The sequence below is a fragment of the Periplaneta americana genome, chromosome 1 (genome assembly GCF_040183065.1).
Source record: "Periplaneta americana isolate PAMFEO1 chromosome 1, P.americana_PAMFEO1_priV1, whole genome shotgun sequence".
Classification (NCBI taxonomy): Eukaryota; Metazoa; Arthropoda; class Insecta; order Blattodea; family Blattidae; genus Periplaneta; species Periplaneta americana.
The window spans coordinates 173,786,833-173,809,414 of record NC_091117.1 but is presented as its reverse complement, the minus strand read 5'-3'; the positions used below and the strand labels follow the sequence as shown (position 1 = coordinate 173,809,414).

Below are 22,582 nucleotides of genomic sequence, written 5' to 3'. Positions count from 1 at the left end.
TAAATGTTGGAAAGGAACTGAAGCAGAAGAGAAATTTAAGTTTAAAATTATATTCGGCTCCATTGCTGTACCAAATGAACATAAATTCACTGTTTGATATATTTTATAATTCAATGAATTGTACAAACACAAAGATAGGGTACAAATGATTGAGGTATTATTTTTGTATCCTTTTTAAAAATCATTTCACGTTCCACTTCAGTAATCTTCTGGCTCAGCATTAACAACACATGTTTTCTCTCTGGAGCAACATAACCCACTCTTGCAACCATTTACATGTGAATCCATCATATCATTTGAGCATGCTTCATCCTTTTCTGAAACATAAAAATATGAGAAAGAATCATTAGGGCATATACTTTTTTGCTAAGTGGTTATAAGTTATCATTCTTGTATCAAAGTTTTCTCAGAACCAAATCTTTGGGCTTGTTAACCGACTATGATATAGACCTACGGACACACATTAACGAACACACGGAAAAATGAAGCTTGGTACTTCCTTATTTGTAAATAAATTAATTATTATATTTTTTCTATGTAAATAAACAGAAAAAAAAGTCCATTCTAACCTTCTTCCCAGGAAGGAAAGTGATATAGCAGTAATGAACTATTATTTTAGTTCCCCTTGAGGGAAGGGATACCGGCTTGGGATACTCTTGCACGTAGGTCGCTTGGGTGGGCCCATTGTATGGAATGGTGTGGATGCTCTAAACCCCATTTCAGTTTGGTTGATAGTCTTTCCCCTCTACTCACACTCCCTACCATCAGTGAAGGGAAAGATGCTACTGTTCATCTTACAAACGTTCGACTAATTGACTTTCTACACAGTGAAAAATTTTATTTCTAAAAGTGTTTACCGGTACTCTATATTTCGAAAGTCTACACTAAGCGTTTATATTGAATTTTATTGCTGTTTATATTAACAGGTACATTAAAAAGTTACTGACAACAGATGATAAATGTTTTCTCCACCGCTAGTTGCTACTCTACAGCATACACACTGGGACAATCTGAACTGCGTCGCTTCCCCTGACTTCATAATACAAACTAACATTCCTTAATATAATTAATTATTAGTTGAAAATATTGCAACACTACACAGAAATATACTCTAACATGTAATTGTCAAAAATCTGTGTCACTGTATTTTCTATTCACTTACGTACTTTATTTAATATTTTATTTGCTAGTGTGTACAGCTTGGGAGGTGCAGGTATAAGAGGTAACAGCTCCCGGTCTGTCACTGATGGACTCAGAGCAAGTAGAAGGGGAAAGAAATGCCTTCGCAACCTCTCAACTTGTATGGAATATCGTTTAAGCCTAAAGCCATACTCCTACAGATTCCTCTATGGGCCTCCACCGAACTTCCCTACAGGCCGCATACAGAATCCTTTTTTAACTTTCCATGTAGACATCACCGCGGTCCCTCGAGCTATCATGAGTCCCAGGAAGAGAGTCCACAGTGCAAAGTACTACCACTATCAACCAATGACCACATATCATGGATGTCCAAGTGCGGTGGCAGTTCGCAGTCGACTCTACTTCGGACGCAAACCCCAAATATGGGAAATAAACAATGATGATGATGATGATGATGATGATGATGGAGGAGAAGAAGTGTAACTATGGTGGCGAAATAAGTCCGAGATCCAACGCCAAAAGTTACTCAGCAATTTTATTCTGCTTCTCATGAGACAATATTAAATTGAACTGCAAATTATAAAGTGAAATATGTTTATCAATAGCTTAATCACAGTATATTTTTAGGATTAACCCTCTCACCAGTTACGTCCACGTTCCTTAGAGAAAGTTGGAATGTTCACAAAATAGTCATAATTAGCCTAATTGTCTATTAATAAGTCAGCAAGGCCTAAGGGTATTCCTGGAGATAGGTAGAATGTAGATTATTTTTTTATGAAATGTGGAGCAATTGTACCTAACTGCTGTTCCGAGATATATTGCAGCTATAGACTCTATTATATTTCGTCTTTGTACTTGTTTATATTCACAAGTATTAGGCCTACATGATATACAGTGAGTTTTATAATTTCTATACAAACTTCTAGGAGTTGTAGAGGGGACTAAGTAGTTAAAGTTTTGATTAGGAACCCATTTCCGGAAATGTTTCGTTTCGATGCAAAATAAGTTTGAAGATCGAATCGATTTCACATTTCCCACTTCACTAGAGACAATGATCTTCCTCCGACTCTGTAGGAAACTCATAAACAAGGTTCTTCATGTGGTCCCAAAGGGAAAGGCTGAGAGGAGTTAAATTTGGCGACCGTGGTGGCCAAGGAGTTGGACCACCTCGACCTATCCACCTTTCCCCGAATGTTTGGTGGAGATGTTCGCGGATGACAAGTGAGAAGTGCACGGGTGAGCCATCATGTTGAAACCACATTTGCTGATGTAGTGCCAGTAGCAAATCTTCACGTAACTCTACCAGTACTCTTGCAGGAAGGACCTGTTAGGCGGTACGTGGAACCATTGTAGTGCACACTGACAAGAGCTCATTGTCTCTATTGAAGTGGGAGATGTGAAATCGATTCGATCTTCAAACTTATTTAGCATGGAAACGATACATTTCCGGACAAGGATTCCTAATCAAAACTTTATCTACTTAGTCCCCTCTACAATCCCTATATTTTTGTAATAGAAATTATGAAACATTCTGTATACGCTTATATACAGTATGTAATAGGACAGTCTTTACGCCTCAGAGATTGTGTTAAAAGTAAATTAAGTACATAAGTATGAAATTAAATTTATCATTATCTTGATTTCAGTTTATTAATAGCTTCCAGGATGAAACTTATAAGACACAAATTTGAAAAGTTCTTTTTAATTTAATGACTGACACTTAGCTTACGTCATTGATGGTGTCTGGTGGAGCTATGGTAGAATGCCGGTGGGAAAAACGGCAGTAAACTACCTGCGAAAACCTACTACCAAGTTAAGTCTTACTATCACAATTCCAGTGGGACACTACGGGATTCAACCCGGGTTATCAGCATGAAAAGTCGACGCTGTAGCAGTTATGCTAATGGTGCGCATACGTAAAAACATTTAGGAAGCTAATATTATGAGCAGGGAACGGATTTATATGGACTAAAAATATATGAAATATGTAAATATATATGTAGTTATTTTTACCAAAATATGGAATTAAATATGGATTTTTACCAAAATATGGAATTAAATATGGACTTAAAATTATAAAAAAATGACTATGTACGTTAAATATTGGTACATTTTAATCAAACTAAACAAAAAATATAATGGACGTACCTTATCTTCCAATGTAGTTTCAACAAAACACAATTTTTATTGTCTGTTACCATAACAATAGGTTACAAACATTTCTTTCAAGTGCTGAAAAGTGAATCTTCTTCTATTGTCTCTGAGGATAGATTTATACTGACTAAAAGAGCGTTCGACGTCACAAGAAGTAACTGGTACATAATTCAATTTCACAATGTCTGCTGGGGATAAGTCCAAGTTAATCTTCACTGTTGATTCACCACTCATCACAGCAACAACCTTTTGTAGTTCTTCATATCCAGGGTTTTTTGAAAGTACAGTGTCCACCTTAGCTCTTACTGCATCTGCAACTTTACCTCTACCACGATTCAGTTGTTCCACAGTACTATTTATAATTTCAAAACTTTCAGATAGTGAAAGGTGCCTATTTTGGAGACTTTTGAGCGTTTTTATGATGCATGAAAATGTATGCTGAATGTGAGCTAAGTCATTCTTCACACTTATGTCACAGGTAACTGTTTTCGCAGTATCAATTGAGACTGCATCTTCAGAGTCCAATGCAAGGAGAACATTGTTAATAGAGTCTATATGTTCGGCATAATATTCAACTGCTTCTAGCCATGTACCCCATCTAGTTAAAATTGGCTTTGGTGGCAATGGAATTTCAGGGTACATTTCTTTCAACACGTTAACTCTACTGGGAGCTTTGAGAAATACTTTTTTCACTGATGAAATCAACAAATCTACTTTAGGGAAATTGTCTCTGACCACTTCTGCCACACGATGAAATGCATGCACCACACAAGTAAAATGAGTCAATTTAGGATATGCAACAGATAATGCTTGTCCAGCTTTGACCATATAAGGGGCAGCATCGCTAATAAAGAATAACACATTATCGTACATAATACCCTTTGGCCACAGGATACCCATAGCTTCGTTGAACAGTTTAACTATAGTTTTGTTATTGCACTTTTCTAGAACATCACAATGTAAAAGAATTCGTTCAGAATATTGTTCACTTAACAAACCGATAACTACATTACCAACAAGTCTACCTTCTTTGTCGGGAGTCTCATCAATGGAAACCCAAATTGAACTATCTTTAATTTCATCTCTTATCTTCTGTATTGTCTCATCGTAGATGGATGGAGCATACGTCTTCCTAAGTGTTGACTCATCCGGGATTGTATGTTGAGTATATTTATTCAAGGAATTCCCTGAAGACCTTATTCTTTAGTTTGTAGAGAGGAATATCAGCAGAGATGAGAGAACGGCACAGGTCGATGTTAAACTCAGATCTTACATTCGATGTTGTTGGTTGTGTTAAAAACAATTGTCTCTGCTTGGAATTTAGTTGTTTGTTGGCCTGATGTTTACTAGTTGTAATGTGTTGTTGCACCAGGAACTTTTGTGTAGATGATACTGCACACTGACACAAATTACAAAATAATATTTTATTGTCAGTTGATAAACCATCTTCTTTAAATTCTGAAATGTAACTTGTTAGTTTTGATTTTAAATTGACTGAATGACGTACTTTTGGCATATTTACCGTCTTTATAGTATGATTTACAAAACTGAACCTATGTGTACTCTGACTGGCATTTAACTGTTGAGCTGCACAACTGAAGTCTGTTAAAAATTTTAAATTAAATTAATACAGTTTTGTAACTTACTTTCCCATTGTTGATAGGACTGCTAATTTTCAAATAACTCTGATGTTAAAGGGATTACTGAACATGTGTTTAAATCTCTATTGTTGAAATGTATTTTTAAAAGTTAATGGAATTTTGTTTTGTTTTATTGTTAAACCTAATATAATATGGACTGTTTTATATGAAATATGGAAAATATATGGAAATTAACGAAAATATGTACTAAACTCTAAAATATGGAAAAATATGGAAAATAAAAGTAGGATTTTTCAACCCTACACATTGTGAAACATAAAGATAATGCAAAATATAAATTATATTAGCTTTATAAGTAAATATGTATTTACATATAAATCCTTTCCCTGATTATGAGGTTGATGTATAATTTACAACAGGGGCGCATTAAGCCTGTGTACCAATATTACCGGTAAAGCGAGCAACTGACGAATACATTAGGCCTACAACAGGAGACCACTTTTTCATTCCAGTACTACTCACCAAGTGAGCAGGAGTCCATTCTTTCATAGTACTAATATTACTCACCAAATGAGTAGGTAATTCAAGCGTCACAGCTGGAACGCACTCATCATGTTGTGTACCAATGCTACTCACAAAGCAAGAGGTTGACCCAACTCTTCTCGGGTACCAGTACTACTCACCAAGCGAGCGCTTGACGCACGCACCACAGCAGGAGCGCACTCTTCCCGGGTACCAATATTCTTCTCCCTCACGGCAGTCAGCTTGCGATGTTATTTTACATCTATCGACATTACGACAGTCCAAACTCACAAATATTCGGGGTGGGCAATATTGAGCGTTGCTAAATGTCACCATGGTGACCAGCACTATGACGCCAAACACTGCAACCTGCAGATGATATTGAATACAACTAATATTTGGCATTCTTTATTGTGCAATTATGCGGATATCGTGTGATAATTATGTCTTCACATATGCAACCTTGTAATGACTATCCCTCGTTCCGTCCGTCCATGGAAACATTTATCCAAATATACGGACATATTTTATTCCATAGATGTAGCTTTATATTCATTTCTATGTCTATTTTAATATACGTTCATTCATACTTGCATATAATCCATCTACGAGAAATCTGATATCTGAATGAATTGTTACGTAATCTCGTATGCGGAAAACTTTCTGATAAAATTCTTATTTAGCTTGTTCCTATGAACAATCTGCAGTATTTTACTAATCACGAGTCAATTAAACGTAATGTTTTGTGTTTTACAATAATACATATGAATCGGCGGTCGGGTAGCTCAGTTGGTAGAGCAGCTGGCTACGGACTGGAAAGTCTGGGTTTCGATCCCGAGAGGTGACGGGGTTTTTCTCGTTGCCAAACTTCCAGAACGGCCCCGAGGTTCACTCAGCCTCAGTACCGGGTCTTTCCCGGGGGTAAAATGCTGTCAGAGCTGGTGCCGACCACACCATCTCATTCTAGTGCCAAGGTCATGGAAAGCATGGGGCTCTACCTCCATGCCCCCCCAAGTGCCTTCATGGTATGTGACGGGGATACCTTTACCTTTACATATGAATATTTAACAGTTCACAGTAATGTTGGAGTTATTATCTTCTGCATTTTATGTGAGTAATATCTTATAGTAATTGACCGTAGAATTTTTTATGTAACATCCTGCATGTATTAGGCCTATACAAATGAAATAGAAAGTTTTGGAGTTTTCATATTTCAATGGTGATTGGTTTGTGATTGTGGGTTTTGTAGTTGTGTTTCAAAATATATTTCTTTTACGCTTCGAAACTAACTAGTGGGTAACAAGTTCAACAGAATAGGTGAACCTTCCATCTCAAGTGATGATGTCATAAAGATAATTTAGCCAGCCATTACAAATTTTCCTCCTAACGCATCCCTTTTTATAAAGTCTAATAGTTTCAGATTGCTGTGCGGTTTTGATATTTTAAGACCTTGCGATGAAGACTGGATTACTACCTTCCATACATTTACAAAAGCAAAAGTGAAAAGAGGACGCACGTGAATAAAAACCTTTACTTGTAATAAGCAGACAATTGATAACATTTTGCATCAGTGTGTACATTTGGATAGGGTTGTGACAGGAATATGGGTTACTTGAAAATACTCAAGACCGGGGAGACATCTTACTGCCTTACTAGATCTCTGCTTCCCGTTGCTAGTTCCCTCCAAGAAGCTTTCTCCTACTGTATGAATGTTAGGTATGCGTGTGTAGATGGCTCCGCCGACTGTTTAAGTTTCCGTGAGAGCCAGAACATATTTTACAGCTTAAGACGATCCTTGCTCAACTATAGGAATATTCAAAGCACACTACTTATTGGTGTGAGAGGGAAAGAGAGACAGAAGAAGAAATGAGGAATAAAACAAAATTAATTAACAGAAGACCACGATGAGAATGGAAGCATTACATCCCTTCAAACTATTCGCACATAATTCTAATTACACTACTTTGCCTTTCTGATGTTTAAGCTGCTAAAATTACCGAGAGAAATCATTGAGCTTTCTTATACTAAAGACAGATGTTCCAAATAAATTTTCCGTTTACAGTGTCCGTATCCAAAATAATTGTCTTAACATCTATACTTGTTAAATAATTAGTAGGGCTGAAGAAAATATTTCTTTTTTACTTATTTTCCCCCTTTTTCGTTTCTCTTTTCCTGTTTTCCGGTTTCTTGAACTATTACGTAAACAACACTATGCCCGAGGCAGGACTCGAACCCACAACCCTTTGGACCAAGAGATAGAAACATGCCGTGCCCCTACCCCTACTGAATTTGGTGTGTAAATGTTTTTGAACATCTTTTGCAGAGATTTTATTGTGTAATAGTAATATGCGTTACAAGAGCGGTATGTTCAAGTTTTCATGTTCGAGGAAAAGTTTGAAAAAGTGAAACATAGTTGAGATTTTTTAATTTCCGAGAATTGAAAGAAAACATACCGCTCGTGTATCCTACATTATTTTGTGCGAAGATCGTTTATTACATACCTGAAAGAGGAATTTCTAATTAGTTGTAATGAAATCTCCATCTTGGTTTCTGTTCAATGACGGAAATTGTGGAAAACAAAAATATCTATCTTCACCATTGTTGCTTTAAAATGTTTTCTGTGTTTGCTATACTCCAGCAGGCCGTGATATACGTCTGTCTTTTTTTTCCCCCCAGTCTATAAATGCGAACTTAAAACAAACGGCTTCCTTAATGTTACATGCATCACGAAATGCAGTAACTTTAGTGGAGTTGTAGAGTTTACTTAATTTTTGCAAATATTTAAAAACAATAATTAACAGTGAAATTTAGGTGAAATTGCAGTGGTAAGTTTCCAATTTATAATTATTACTATATTGAACGTCTCTAAAAATAATATGTTAAAAGCCTAAAGCAGTAAAATCAATATGTCACTTAAGCGGTCAGAAGAGGGAAATTGTTATGTGTGTTAGGTTGGGAATACTGAATGTGAAATTTTAGACTTACCGCGGGTTGGTTTTATGCGGAAACCAAGCAAGTACGCACGATCTCGCACAAATGTATTATAAAAGACTCGTGCAATAAAGCATAGCAGTGGTTTGTGTTACATTAAGATCTGGTGTCTCCCAAAATTTGCCTCATAGCACAATATGGCATTAGGGAAAACTGTCTTGGTGTTCCATAGAACCTCCCGGAGTTTTTTCGTTTTCATTACTTTTCACTCCTTATAGGGTGCTCAATGGGCCAAAGCGTGCACTTCTAAAGCAAATTCAAGCCAACCACTCATAAAGCGAATGACTAACACACACACCACAGCTAAAGACCACACGTCCTTCGTGTTAGTGCTAAATACTCGCCAAGCAAGATGCAGACGCGCTCACAACAGCAAAAGCACACACTTTCCGGTTTTGCTGAACAATCGACAAAGAGAGGGCTGGGAAAAGGGGTGGGTTTATAAACTGCAGAGAGGGCTGCATCATGTAGGAATGGGATGGGTGTGGGAGAGAGGAGAGAATAACAGGAGGAATGCATGGCGTAATGTGAAGATGCGTTTAATTGATATCGAGAGGCAAGAAATTGAGCTCCAATGTTCGGAAAAGTCCTCACTACATTTATAATCAGATCTCATGCTTAACTGGGGGAGGTGTGACTACATAAATTCTTGTAACAAATACAGCAGAGCAGGTTTAGCGTGGCTAAGATTGGGGGCATGGAAGGGTAATAAAATTGTCAACGAAGAAGGGGAGCGTCTTTGTCCGCATTGCAAAGAAAAGGACTCCTATAAACATATTTTATTACAGTGTGTCGAATTGGAACATGTACGGAGAAAATATTTACCACCCTCGATGTTAAGTCAGAATAGGAGTTCGCTTGCATGTCTTGACCTCATGGGGAATAGAGAATGGGAACAAAAGACTGGATTGTTCCTCTTGAAGGCGAGAAAGATTAGAACTGCAGCTGTTGAAGTTTGCGACGCGAACTGAGGAAGGGATAATAGTATCCACCCAACTGTACATTTTTAGGTCTTTTAGGTTAGGATATATTATATAATGTGTTTTGTTGTGTCATTATCCATTTTAATATATGTGTTTTTTAGCGAGTAGTTGGATGTAATCATAAGTGGGGGGGGGGAACCTACAAAGGAGGACTTGTTTCTGGTACAAAGCGGGTTATTTTAAGATAATGTTCTCTTTGTTGGTCTTACATTTATAGGTTATAATGAGTATTCTATTAAATGTTGGTAATTCGATTTTTTGTACGGTCAGAAGACCCGTGCATTGGATTTTAGACAAAATTATGATAATATAAAATTTGTATGTATAATATTACTCAATAAATCTATCTATCTGTCTGTCTGTCTGTCTGTCTGTCTGTCTGTCTGCCTGTCTGTCTGTCTGTCTGTCTGTCTGTCTATCTAAACAAGCGAGCGGCCAGCACAGCAAGAGCGCGCTCTTTCTGGGTACCAGTATACCTCATACCGAACGAGTGACTGACGCATGTATCAGAGTAAGAACCCATGATTCGTAAGTACCAATATCACTCGGCAAGCGAGCTGTTTACTCGCACACCACTGTGGAAGTGCAGTTATCCTGAGTATTAGTGCTGCTCATCAAGCGAGCGGTTGACGCATGCACAATGGCAGGGATGTATCCATCCTCGGTACCAGTACTACTCACCAAGCGAGCGGTTTGACGTCATCCTGGGTACCATACTACTCACCAAGCGAGCGGTTGACGCATGCCCCATGGCAGGAATGCATTCATCCTGGGTACCATACTACTCACCAAGCGAGCGGTTGACGCATGCCCCATGGCAGGAATGCATTCATCCTGGGTACCATACTACTCACCAAGCGAGCGGTTGACGCATGCCCCATGGCAGGAATGCATTCATCCTGGGTACCATACTACTCACCAAGCGAGCGGTTAACGCATGCACCGCAGCAGGCGCGCACCCTTCCCGGGTACCAGTACTCTTCTCCGTTATGGCAGTTAGTTTGCGATGTTATCTCACAACTAGTGACGTTACGACAATCCAGTTTTACACGTATTATGGGTGGACAGTATTGAGCGTCTGTAAGTGTCACCATGGCGACCAGCACCGCGACTCCGAACACTGCAATCTGTGGATGATATTGAATAGGCCTACAGCTGCGATTTGGCATTCATTGTTGTGGAACTACGTGGATTTCATACGATTTGTATTCACTCCGTCCTTTCTTTCGATCAGCTAATCTTTCTTCCTTCCGTCCATGAAAACATCTATTCATCCGAATAAGCAGTCATTTCTTCCCTGCATGTACCAATTTATTCATTCCTACATCTCTTTTAATATAAATTCATCTACACTTGCTAGTCCATTAATTATGTCAACGACAAAAAAGAAGAATGGAAGACCAAACTGACATGGACACAAGTAATAATTAAAACAATGAGAGAAAGGGGATTGGAAGATGTGCGTGGAAAAATAGTGAATAGAGAAAGGCTCTAGAATCCTGAAAAGGGGAAAGGAGAATGTCCTAGGACATTGTAAAACCTCATAAATAAATAAATAAATAAATAAATTTTTCATTCCATGGCCACGAGATAACATATCTAACCGAATGAATTATTACGTAATCTCTCATGCGAGAGCTTCATGATAAAATTTTCATTTAGACAGTCTCTATGAACAATTTATTTCCATAAAAATAAATCATTTGAAAGTAATGTTTTGTTTTTCACAGAACATAGTATAACCACAGTCTAGCATATACAGTCACGAAGCTCAACATGTAGGGAATATGCATCCATTGATGGTTGCTAACTACTAGGATCGCTACTATCGCCTCATCACAAATAATGCGAAATAGTACCCGCACAGTCTATTGTTTCTAATACTCACAATAACTCAAGCTTCGTGACTATATACTATATAGACTGTGATAAAACTGTACACATTTGTTGTAATCTTATCTTCATGCATTTTAAAGTGATCTATACATGGTGGAAGTGAAATAATCTTGCAGATTGGAAGGTACAATATGATAGACTTAAATGAATAGAAAACCTAGTTTGTACTATATTTTGTGATTAAATGCACAGTTAATTATAAAATGGAGTTGGTACATTAGATACTGTTAATGAATTTAGGTAAATTCAGTAATTTTACCTCCAAATTCATACAAGTCCTTGAATCCAATCAGAGTAGCTTCAAGTCAAGGCCTTTAAGCCTTGTTCACATTTTTCAAGTAACTTGAATTCAAGTCACGTGATTTCAAGTACCTGAATTCAAGTCGCCGTTCAGACATGTTCAAGTCATTTTGTTTTGAAGTAGGATAAAATGGCGTCTATGGATATTGTGTAATTAGGAATTTCTGTAGTAGCACGTCTCCGTGCCAGGGAAATGATCAATATATTGAAGAAATGGAAAACGCGTTGTTCAGTATGGGTTAGGAATTTGATTAATAAGAGAAATACACGACCACTGACTATTACAAATAGAATAAGTGAAATCTTCAAGCAGATTTAATAATTCTTATCGCATAATAAAACATAAGCGAGTCTGATTTACCATAATTGAAAATGATTATCTTGAAGCTGTTACAGTTCCCCCACAAAAATCTATCAACCACATTGAACCATGCCAGTTTCGGCGATAAATGTCATCCCTTCAAGCAACGCTCTTCTTTTCTTAATCCTTCATATCTTCCTCACTTCTTTTCTATCTACAGTTTAATAGTTTTGTATTATTTTTCATAGGCTATCTCATCTGTATCCACGTTAAAATCTCTGCTGTTCAGTTCTTCAATGAACTCTTCCTTTCTTTGCAGCTTCCTTTGCATTTCTATTACGAAACTTTGCAGTTTCTATAATCCGCAGGCCTTCGTGAATTTTATACAACTTCAGAAACTCAAATACTTGGTCATTATTTCACTTACTGCTGTTTGCTATTATTTTTACGTTCCCAGTAGAACTGAAAAACAATTAGCTGTTAATTTAACGCTCTTAAAATAGCTGTTAATTTAAATTCCCGCTCTTTTCTCCTTGAATTCAAGTTATCAAGTGACGTTCACGCTTTTCAAGTCAAGTAAAAAGTAGAAAGGGATCCAACTTCACTTGAAACTTGAATTCAAGCCGTTAATTGATTTCAAGTCAACTTGAAACATAGTTCACACTTTTCAAGTTCGTCTTTCAAGTGACTTGAATTCAAGTTACTTGAAAAGTGTGAACGAGGCTTTACACCCCAAAATGGCGACGCACATCTGTATCTGTCTGGAGTTACATAGTTTGAGACAAGAGGTTATTTGTGATTAGGACTTTGCGTTAATCGAAAAGAAAGGATGCGAGGTTGACACAATAGTTTATCAAGAAGACTGGATAGCTCTCATTGAAAGTGCTCGCAAGAGTAAAGAATTCATTGTTTTATTTCTAAAATATCCATTAAACGAAGAACTCGAAACTCGAACCTGATGAAGAACGTGAAATCGCTGCAGTTCAGAACCAGAGTGAGGTTCTCGATGGTATTCTAAGAACTTAGGTCCTGAGAATTTGAAAATTAATGAGTGCGAATTTAGAAAAGAAGAAAGGGATAATGGCAACAGAAATAATGGTGGGACTTTGTAATATACCCTATAAGTATGTCTTCTCAAGAGGGGAGTGCGGGATGAAAGCCTAAAGAACTACGATATTTGAAGAAGGTCAGGGAAAACACTGATTCTTGTCCAGTAAAATCTGAATATGTTTCAGGTAGCATGTACCTCTCCAAGTAATTTTTTCAGCATAATAGTAATCTTGAACAAATACCACCTGGTCAACAGCAAAAAATACTGTATAATGTTTCCCTTGCACTACTGGGTGTTCATTTCAAAGTGTGTCATGACGTCACTGTTGATGAGTCAGCGATTTGAAGTGAGTTTCAGCATTTATGTCAGAGAAGTTGCCTATTAATCAAGGCGTTCAATCTGAACTTGAGAACGTGTACAGTACAACTTGAACGTCGTAGCAACAGATGGCGGTCAGTACGGTCTGTATGCTACCGTAACTCTTTCGAACTGTATTTTGCGAAGCAAAGTTGTACACAGGGTATTTGTTATCATCGGTTGCGTACGGCAACATTCCACAACACAAATCAAATGGTCCGTGTCCGTGTTGACCGTCGAAGTTAATGTCAACAAATACGTAAGTAATCGTCTTAACCCTCTCCCCATATCTCGACAGTAAGAAAAAAATTCACTTCAGTACTTGTTTCCAAACAGTTCACATTCCTGCCACTACCGGCGTTACCGTACGTATCGGTAAGTACTCTTCAGAATGAACGCCGTACTTGTTAGGCAACTTCTCTCGCACATAGGTAATACGCCTCTGCGGAAGTGTAGGAAGGTTGAATTCTCTAGGCTCATCGGCTAGCCACATGACGGCATACAGCGAGCCATGACACACTTTGAACTGAACACCCAGTAGTACATCCATTCCTTCAGATGAAAAATTTCAATTCCTTGATATTCCTTTCAGATATATTTTAAAAATTGCTGAAGACATTCCGCAGCCTTGTCCTAATCCTTTAGTTGTCCGGAACTCTTCTGAAACTTTCGTCCAACATTGACCACAGCGCGAGTTGAGTGAAAAATCCTTTCAATAAGATGAACAACGGGTTCCTCAATTCTTATACTACCAAGGGAGTTCCATAATTGAGAGATGGATGCAGGATAATAAGGTTTTTCTAGATCTATAAAAATTAAATGAAGTTCCTTGTTCTTCGCTACCATTTCCTATTAAATCTATTGGATGGTGAATATATTGCCGATACTAATAAAACAAACATAAACGAATCGCCGCTCGCAGGAAGAAACATAATAATAGTAATAATAATGATAATGATAATGATAATAATAATAATAATAATAATAATAATAATAATAATAATAATAAAAAATTGCCCCTCCACAAAAGACTAATAAAAATAACACAATTGTTTTTATTAAAGTTTATTTTTTATATCAAAGTGGATAAAACGTTGTACGATATACTTATAACTTCATTATTACAATACTCGTTCTGCGGTCTCGTTTGACAAATTTCCCTCTCATATTGTAATATGAAACGTTACAATACTCATGTCCTATAACAATTACAGTTTTTAATAATATTTCTCTTCGCACGTGGATTTAAGGGGTTAGTACAGCTTACAGCAGTAAAAGTTTGGAAATATTCAACATTTTTTCCTCCATTACTGTATCTTGTACAATAATGAAAATTAGTATGTGCGAAACAGTGTTCTTCTGCTACATGAAAAAAAATATTTTTACAAGTTAAAAAAAGTTATTTACATTTTTTTTTTTTCCAAATTCAGTTCACTGTGCAGTGCACTTAACTAGAAATCTGTCCAACATTTTGTGATGAAATTTTTTGTGATTATTTATGTCATATCTGTAATATGATGCAAGATCACTTCCCTACCTTTGATAGATTGTCTGATAAAAAATAAATTAATTTTAAAAATGGTCAAATATCAGTAAATAAAAAAAAATATTATTGATTAAGGAATGTAGTTGAAAGAGCATGATATTATAAACATGGAGTTTCAGCAATAAAATAAAAGAGAGAGAACATGAATAAGTTAACAAGTTTATGAGTTATGAGGGAAACTCTTCATCACAGCATAGGGAACTGCCAACATTTTGAATTCTGAAAAAAATATAGAAATAAATTTTTCCAAAACGTAAAAATATATATATTTTTTTTCATATAGCAGAAGGACAGTATTTTACACACACCAATTTTCATTATTGTACAAGATACTGTAATGGAGGAAAAAAATGTTGAATATTTCCAAAACTTTTACTGCTACAAGCTGAACCTAATCCTTTAATTATTATTTTTTGTTAATTCACAACAATTGGTTATATGTTTTGTGTCGTATAGTTCCCGATAGAACTGAAATTAATAGTGCATAAGTAGACTTCTGTAGGCTTATAAGTTATCGAGAGTAAGGACGCATGAAGGAGAAGGAAGAATAAACAACTATTTTCTTTTATGATTGTTAGGTAGACGTTGAAATTTAATATTCCATGTACGGAAGAAACGGGAGGAAATCCTTCTGCACTGCTCTTTTGAACATCTGTCAATAATAATTTATTGCTCTCGGTAATTTCAATACTTACTAGGCCTATAGGCTCACTTACAATCTTTTAAGAGGAAATGTGCAAGATAAATTAAACACAGAGTGCAGGTTTTCATAGAAATTCATGTTAACATTCACTTTCAGATTTAGTTCATTTTCTCACTCAGTTGATATTTTAAGGAATCGCTGTAAAATTTCAGCCAAATCCATTTGTTTCTCACTACAGTTATTCAAATAAACAAAAATCTGTTTAAGAATTTTCACGGATATTTGCGTTTTCTGTACTTCAGGTTGTGAATTGCTTTTTTTTCATATCGTCTACGTTTTTCTCTGTCCTTCTGTTGTGATTTTGCAGGATATACAAAATCTATTACGGTACTTCTATATAATTTTATTATTCGTATATTTAGAATCTGACAATCTAATTTGAGAAGTAACCATCTCATTTTCTTACATATTCATATTCATGTGTGGGTTCATAGTTTCATATATTCTTGAAGTGGATCTTATCTCTTACAAAGTGTCTTGTTTCTTTACAGGTCAGTGGTCAAGCTTCACAGAGATGAGCTTATTGTTGTGAAAGCAACTCATCTGATAGAACAATACATCCAGGTAACAGAAGCTCAATGTTTCTATACAACTAACCGAACATGGTCAGATAGAATATCATTTAACATTATAATTAAGATGCAGATTCTTTAAACTTTTACAAAAATGCGCTAAACTGGAGAATTAGCTACGGTAGCTTTCAACCGTGCCGTTACGGTTTCGACCAAATAGAACTAAATATGCAATGTCGCCAACATAAGGGCATGACGTTGGCCTATGGCGTCGTTAGGAGGAGAAATGTTTTTCTCTCTCTATACTTCCTTCGTTCTGAACATTGCTGACAGCAGACAAGATTAAGTAGATTTTGATGAACAGATACATATATTAGTATAAACTAGACACACGGACAGGGATAAGGCTTATTAATATTTTGAAAGATATTCTCGTTATGATTATGTTGTTCTTTAAAAGTATTTTGAAATATATTCTCATTAGAAATAGGTTGTCCCTTATCAATATTTTCGAATATATTGATGTTAGTGTTAGATATTTTTATTTTTCTTATTTTCTTCTTTCCCCGGTTATACATCTTGCATATACGAAGGTTAGGTTTGCTTAGTTTAGGTTTTGATTAACCAAGTCCGCGCATGCGCAATTATCACCTTACAGCCAAACTCTTCCTGTCACGAGCCGCACTTGACAAAACTTGTTAACTTAAACATAAGATTTCATTTAATTCTCCATGTACTAATTTAAATTAGTCTATATCATATTGTAGCCTACTTAACAAATAATTTTAACTTTAAATATAACTTGTTTCATTTAAATATTATTCGTATGTAATACAAAAATGTTATATGACGAGGTATTTTCTATAGATCAAAAATAAAACGTCAACGTGGTCATAATTATGTAGGTAACGGTTCGGTGAATATTAACTGCAAATTTACTTTCGTTCATTTCAATGATAATCCCTGAATCACACCTTTTTTTCCCTTTATTTCGTTGTGATAACCTACTATAAAATCTTAGTACATTTGCATTTTCTTTCATTGTATTCAAAACACAGTCGTTATACTCCGTAAACCTTGAACTTGACTAGTGGAGTCAATTATTTAAGAATATAGTCGCGAATTTTACTACCACCATTTCGATTGTATTTTGTTTCACACGGCTCGGTACGGCCCGGTGACTAATCCCCATTTCAGTTTGGTTGATAGGCTTTCCCCTCTACTCACACTCTTTACCATCCGTAAAGGGGAAGATGCTACTGTCTATCTTACTAACGTTCGACTAATTGACTTTGAACATAGTGAAAATTCTTATTATTGAAAATGTTCACCGGTAATCTATATTTCGAAAATCTATAGTAAGCGTTTATATTTAATTTTATTGTTATTTATATCAACTGGCACATTAAAAAACTACTGATAGCAGAAGATAAATGTTTTCTTCACCGCTAGTTGCTACTCTACAGCATACACAATGGGACAATCTGCACTGTGTCACTCCCCCCTGACTTTATAATACAAACTGACATTCCTTAACTTAATTAATTATCAGTTGAAAATATTGTAAGAACGACACTAAAATATACTGAAATACGTAATTGTCGAAAATCTGTGTCGCTGTATTTTATATCAACTTAAGTACTTCACTTAATATTTTATTTTCTTGTGTGTACAACTTGGGGGGGTGCAGGTATAAGAGGTAACAGCTACCGGTCTGCTTCTGACGGACTCAGGGCAAGTAGAAGGGGAAAGAAATGCCTTCGCATCCTCTCAACTTGTATGAAATATCGTTTAGTGGCAAGCGTAGTCGGCGTTGCTCTACCGTGCGTATTATCCAATTGTTCCCAAAAATGTAATCCGCTGGATTTCATTTCGTGTTGAAATATTAGATAATAAAATTATATACACTTGTCAGAGAACATTTCAAATTAGATAAGCATGGTTAAAAGTGTTCAACATAGGCCTATATTGACATTTATTTTGAATTTTGAAAGGAAATTGAGAAGTGCTCCCAAACTTCAACCCAAAAATTTTAACAGCAAATATCCAAGAAGAGCCATATATTTAGATGTAAGTTACGTAGAGACGATAGGAGAGCGTAATTAGCATTTAGAGGTAAGAAACTAAGGAAATTGAGAATTATAGTTTATATTAAATTACCTTTGCTTGACATAGTGTGTGAATCAGGAGAGTTATTACCAAATTATACTCTTTATTACTGAAAAATACTTATCGTATAGGCCAGTAATTATACAGTACGCATATGTATAGTGTTCTAAAACACCAAAGAATACAACTTACGGATTTAATCTAAGGACCTTGAAATAATAATATGGAAAGGAATAAAGTCAATGAATTTCTGGAGTGATATAGAGTTTCAAAATCAAGGTAACATTGCCTATGAATGACACAATAACTTAGTGAATATAATTTGCTCACGAAGCTCCAGAAGTTTTATTGGCACTTTATAAACACTTAATGTGAGAACCTATTGTTACATCAACATGGTAGTCAAATTCTTGCCACACTCTCTTCAACATATCTTTACTTGTGCATGTAATAGCAACAATGGTCTGATATCCTACTTCTCCAAGGTCTTAGGTTAGTGGTAGCACATAAACTATATATCCTTCATGTATCTCAAGAAAAAAAGTTACATGGTATCAAATCCGGTGATCTGGGAGGCCAAAAGTTATAGGCCAAATCAGCGCCGGTAGCACGTCCAATTCAACGATGTGATAGATGATAACTCGGAAATGTCTATGAAATAACATGTGTACCTTTGTTACTGAACTTTAAAACTTTGCAATTCTAACTTTCGGAGAATATATTATTCCTATTGGTATAGGAAACATTTGTTATTACTGTTTACGATTATTATACTTCCAAATTTTAGTTAAATGTGTTGCATGTGTTCGGAAATATATTTTGTACCAAATATTTCAAAAGTAAATTAGTTACAATTTATTTCGACCACATAGGATATTTGTGTAAATTATCATCACCAGTATCATATCACTATAGTTATGTGGATTTGGATTTGGACCATTGGTCGATCTGTTCCGGTCTCAATTGTTTAATAGTCGTTTTAGAGGTTTTTCTTGTTGTCTTATTCTCCTAGCCTAGATTAATAAACTTTTCCTTATTCTTGAGAGACGTCGTGATATCCGTTGCACAAGTACAAACTGTCCCTAATAAAGCGTTTCAAGCAAAATTTATGGAGTATTTTTCACTACTACTACTACTACTACTACTGCTACCACTACTACTACTGCTGCTGCTGCTACTACTACTACTACTACTACTGCTACTGCTACTGCTACTGTTGCTGCTGCTACTACTACTACTACTGCTACTACTACTACTGCTACTACTACTACTGCTACTACTGCTGCTATTGCTGCTACTACTACTACTATTACTACTACTACTGTTGCTGCTGCTACTACTACTATTACTACTACTACTACTGTTGCTGCTGCTGCTACTACTACTGTTGCTGCTGCTGCTACTACTGCTGCTGCTACTATTACTGCTACTACTACTACTACTACTACTACTGCGACTACTGCTACTACTACTACTATTATTACTACTGCTATTACAACTGCTGCTACTACTACTACTACTACTACTACTACTACTACTGGTAGTACTACTGCGACGACTACTGCTGCTACTACTACTACTGCTATTACAATTGCTGCTGCTGCTACTACTACTACTACTACTACTACTACTGGTACTACTACTAGCCTACTACAAGGCAAATTCTCTATGTATTATGTATGTACAGTATAACTTAATAAATTCACATCCATCTAACACCACTACTGTTACTTCTACTAATGCTGCTAACTAATACTACCATTAAAACTACTACCACCATATCTTAAATGAGCAGCAAGACATTTCTGAAAGTAAAAACGTCTGACGGATAACAAATGAAACTATAACTGTAGTAAGTTTTTCACATCAGATTGGTATGTAAACTACAGAAGTCAATTATTGAATATTGTTACATTTTGTATCCTGACGAATGGTCATATTCTACATTTAGATTTCCGTGTGCAGAGACTTAAATACCAAATCTTCTCTTGATATGATTACCGGTGTGATCAAAGTTCACCAATTTTGCAAAGACGTTTTATATACTGTTTGTTGCATCAGCGTTCTTTCTGTTTGTTGCAACAGCAGCAACTATATTTGAAGCTTTAATTTGCTTGTAAATCATTTAATATATGAAATATGACGTATTGTAATGCGCATATTTCTTTGATCCTTATCATTGGACGTACATTTTGATTTTCGGTGTTTAATACTATCAGTGCAGAATATTATTTATACGGCAAGTTCACATCGTGACTTGAATAATGTTATGCAGATGTTTTCTGATGATGTTGTTATAATGATAGTGATGATTATTATTGAATGTACTCTGTGTAGAAAGTAAGATCCTAATTTAATTTTTACTTAGGAATATATTACGCAGTAGATTAACTTAACATACCAGTAGCGTTAGTTTATTTTATTAAAATTCCAACATGGTAGAAAGCACATATGAAATACACTGTAAAAAGTCGTCTTATAATTTAAAAATAAGCTAACTGAAGTAATTTATCATGAATTATGTACGAGTACAACAATATCTTTAGTCTGTATAGTTTTTGTGTTTAGTCTGTATAGTTTTTTCGTGTTTAGTTGGTATAGCTTGTTTGTGTGTTTAGATTGTAAGTAAAGTGTAAGCTCTCTTGGACTGGCTCCCCAAGTGTAGTAGACCTTCGGCTGATCCTACACTCCTGTAGGAGGCCGTTGCCCTTATGGGATTTCAGGTTTTTCGTATTTTGTATACAACAATAATTCCATATCACGGTTCTATTTTGATTTCACTGTAGTAACATTTTCTCTAAATGAAGAAGAAATAGAAAGAACTTAAGTTTACGTCACATTTGTATATTTGTATGATAACGAAAAAGTACTTGCTTAAGTCTATTTTCTGATTCAATTGTCATAAACGTACATATCTATTTTGCAAGTAGTACAACGAAACAGGAACAAATTTGTGTAATTTTATATTTAACTAGTTACTATAGATATTGTGCCAATGAAAAAGTGCGCTTTATCTACATTTTCTTACCTGTGTATAATGCATCCTTCGCACGTCAGCGTTGTCTGTACAATGATGAAAACTCTCGTGTAGCGATAATGAATGCCTCGGTGTCCGGGAACAGGTTGTGGTTTTTTTCTCAAGGTCAGCGAACAGGGCTTCCCATTGACTGTTGTGCGATTAGAATACAGGCGGGCGAGAACAGCCAGCGATATTCAAACGCTAATTATGTAACTTAATGTATTTTACGTCTACAGCAAATCATCTTCAAAGACGTATCTACAGGACAGACCCGGACACATTGCAGACTAATAAAACTTAGTTATCTAATGTAGACTAAAGGTACGGTCACACGTCGCTACTTTTGCTGCGCAACTTTTGTACTGCAGCTGTAAAAGTTGCGTGTCGTGTTCACACGTAAGCCAAAAGAGCGCCTGCAGGCTACTTTTCGTGCTGCGCAACCCGAGTGCTGCAAAAGTTGTAATTCGAGGTTGCGAGTCTGTTCACACACAAGGCGCTACTTTTGCAGCCACAGTCATGCTGCAGATTTTCATCTCCGTGTTGACTTCTCAATATACATTTTATGGTTATGTTCGCATTATTAAGAAACTCATGCGAAAGCTTACTCATCTATTATTTGCTTCTCTGTCCTAACTAGTATTCAGAAATTGACATTATTTTTACTATAAAGCTTTTAAAAACGCCTATACACTTAAATGATAACCAACAGCATATTCACGTAATCAATGTTGGCAACCCTCCTGTTTGAAACTACGCTACGGAAAATTAAAACAATGAATTATATCGTCAGCAAATATGCTCAGACTGTGCTGTGCATTTAATAACTGTTACAAATAATTTATTTTCATCACATCTAACATTAAAATATATCCAAACAAAAGTATCATTGGCACATTTGGGTGGCAACACTGGTCGCAACCGCAGCAAAAGTTTCGACAAAACCGATATCAAAACTGCTGCGGCTGCAAACCTGAGAATCCCGTTCACACGTCGCTACTTCTAAGCTGCGCGCAGCATGGAAAAGTAGCGGGCAGCCGCTACTTTTCTGGTTGCACCGTTATTCACACGTCGCAGTACGAGAGTTGCGCAGTTTTTTGTACTGCAGCGCTGCAAAAGTAGCGACGTGTGACCGTACCTTAATACAAACTAGTTGTCTCTGCAGCATTTCAATTTATTGATGTTGGCTATATCTGTTTTCAGTAATGAAAATACGTTGGTAATTATGACCGGCAATAAAAAGTTTAAATGGTTGGCACATTACGATAAATATTGAATTAACGGATGTGTCCATCGTATTGCGTATGCCGTAAAGGAAATTCACCCTAGTGCACTGCGTTTTCCGCGGGTAAGAGAGACTAGCCCCAGAGTGCTCTGTGCTGACGACCCCAGCCTTAAGT

General features: G+C 36.2%; 1 protein-coding gene across 1 annotated transcript; it reads right to left on the bottom strand.

Annotated features, from left to right (window-relative positions):
- Positions 1-85: 85 nt before the first annotated feature.
- On the bottom strand, positions 86-21,349 carry LOC138704343 (uncharacterized). Its single transcript, XM_069832188.1, has 3 exons — positions 21,195-21,349; positions 5,579-5,786; positions 86-317 (listed from the first exon to the last, which is right to left on the bottom strand). Exons 1-3 carry the CDS (start codon positions 21,207-21,209, stop codon positions 199-201), a joined length of 342 nt encoding a protein of 113 aa, XP_069688289.1. The 5' UTR covers positions 21,210-21,349; the 3' UTR covers positions 86-198.
- Between the last annotated feature and the right edge of the window lie 1,233 nt (positions 21,350-22,582).

Excerpts from the sequence above, each read along its gene's own strand:
- LOC138704343 (XM_069832188.1), bottom strand. Across the intron at positions 318-5,578 it reads GTGCGTCAAGCGCTCGCTTG|AAAAGGATGAAGCATGCTCA; the intron begins GTGAGTAGTACT and ends TTTATGTTTCAG.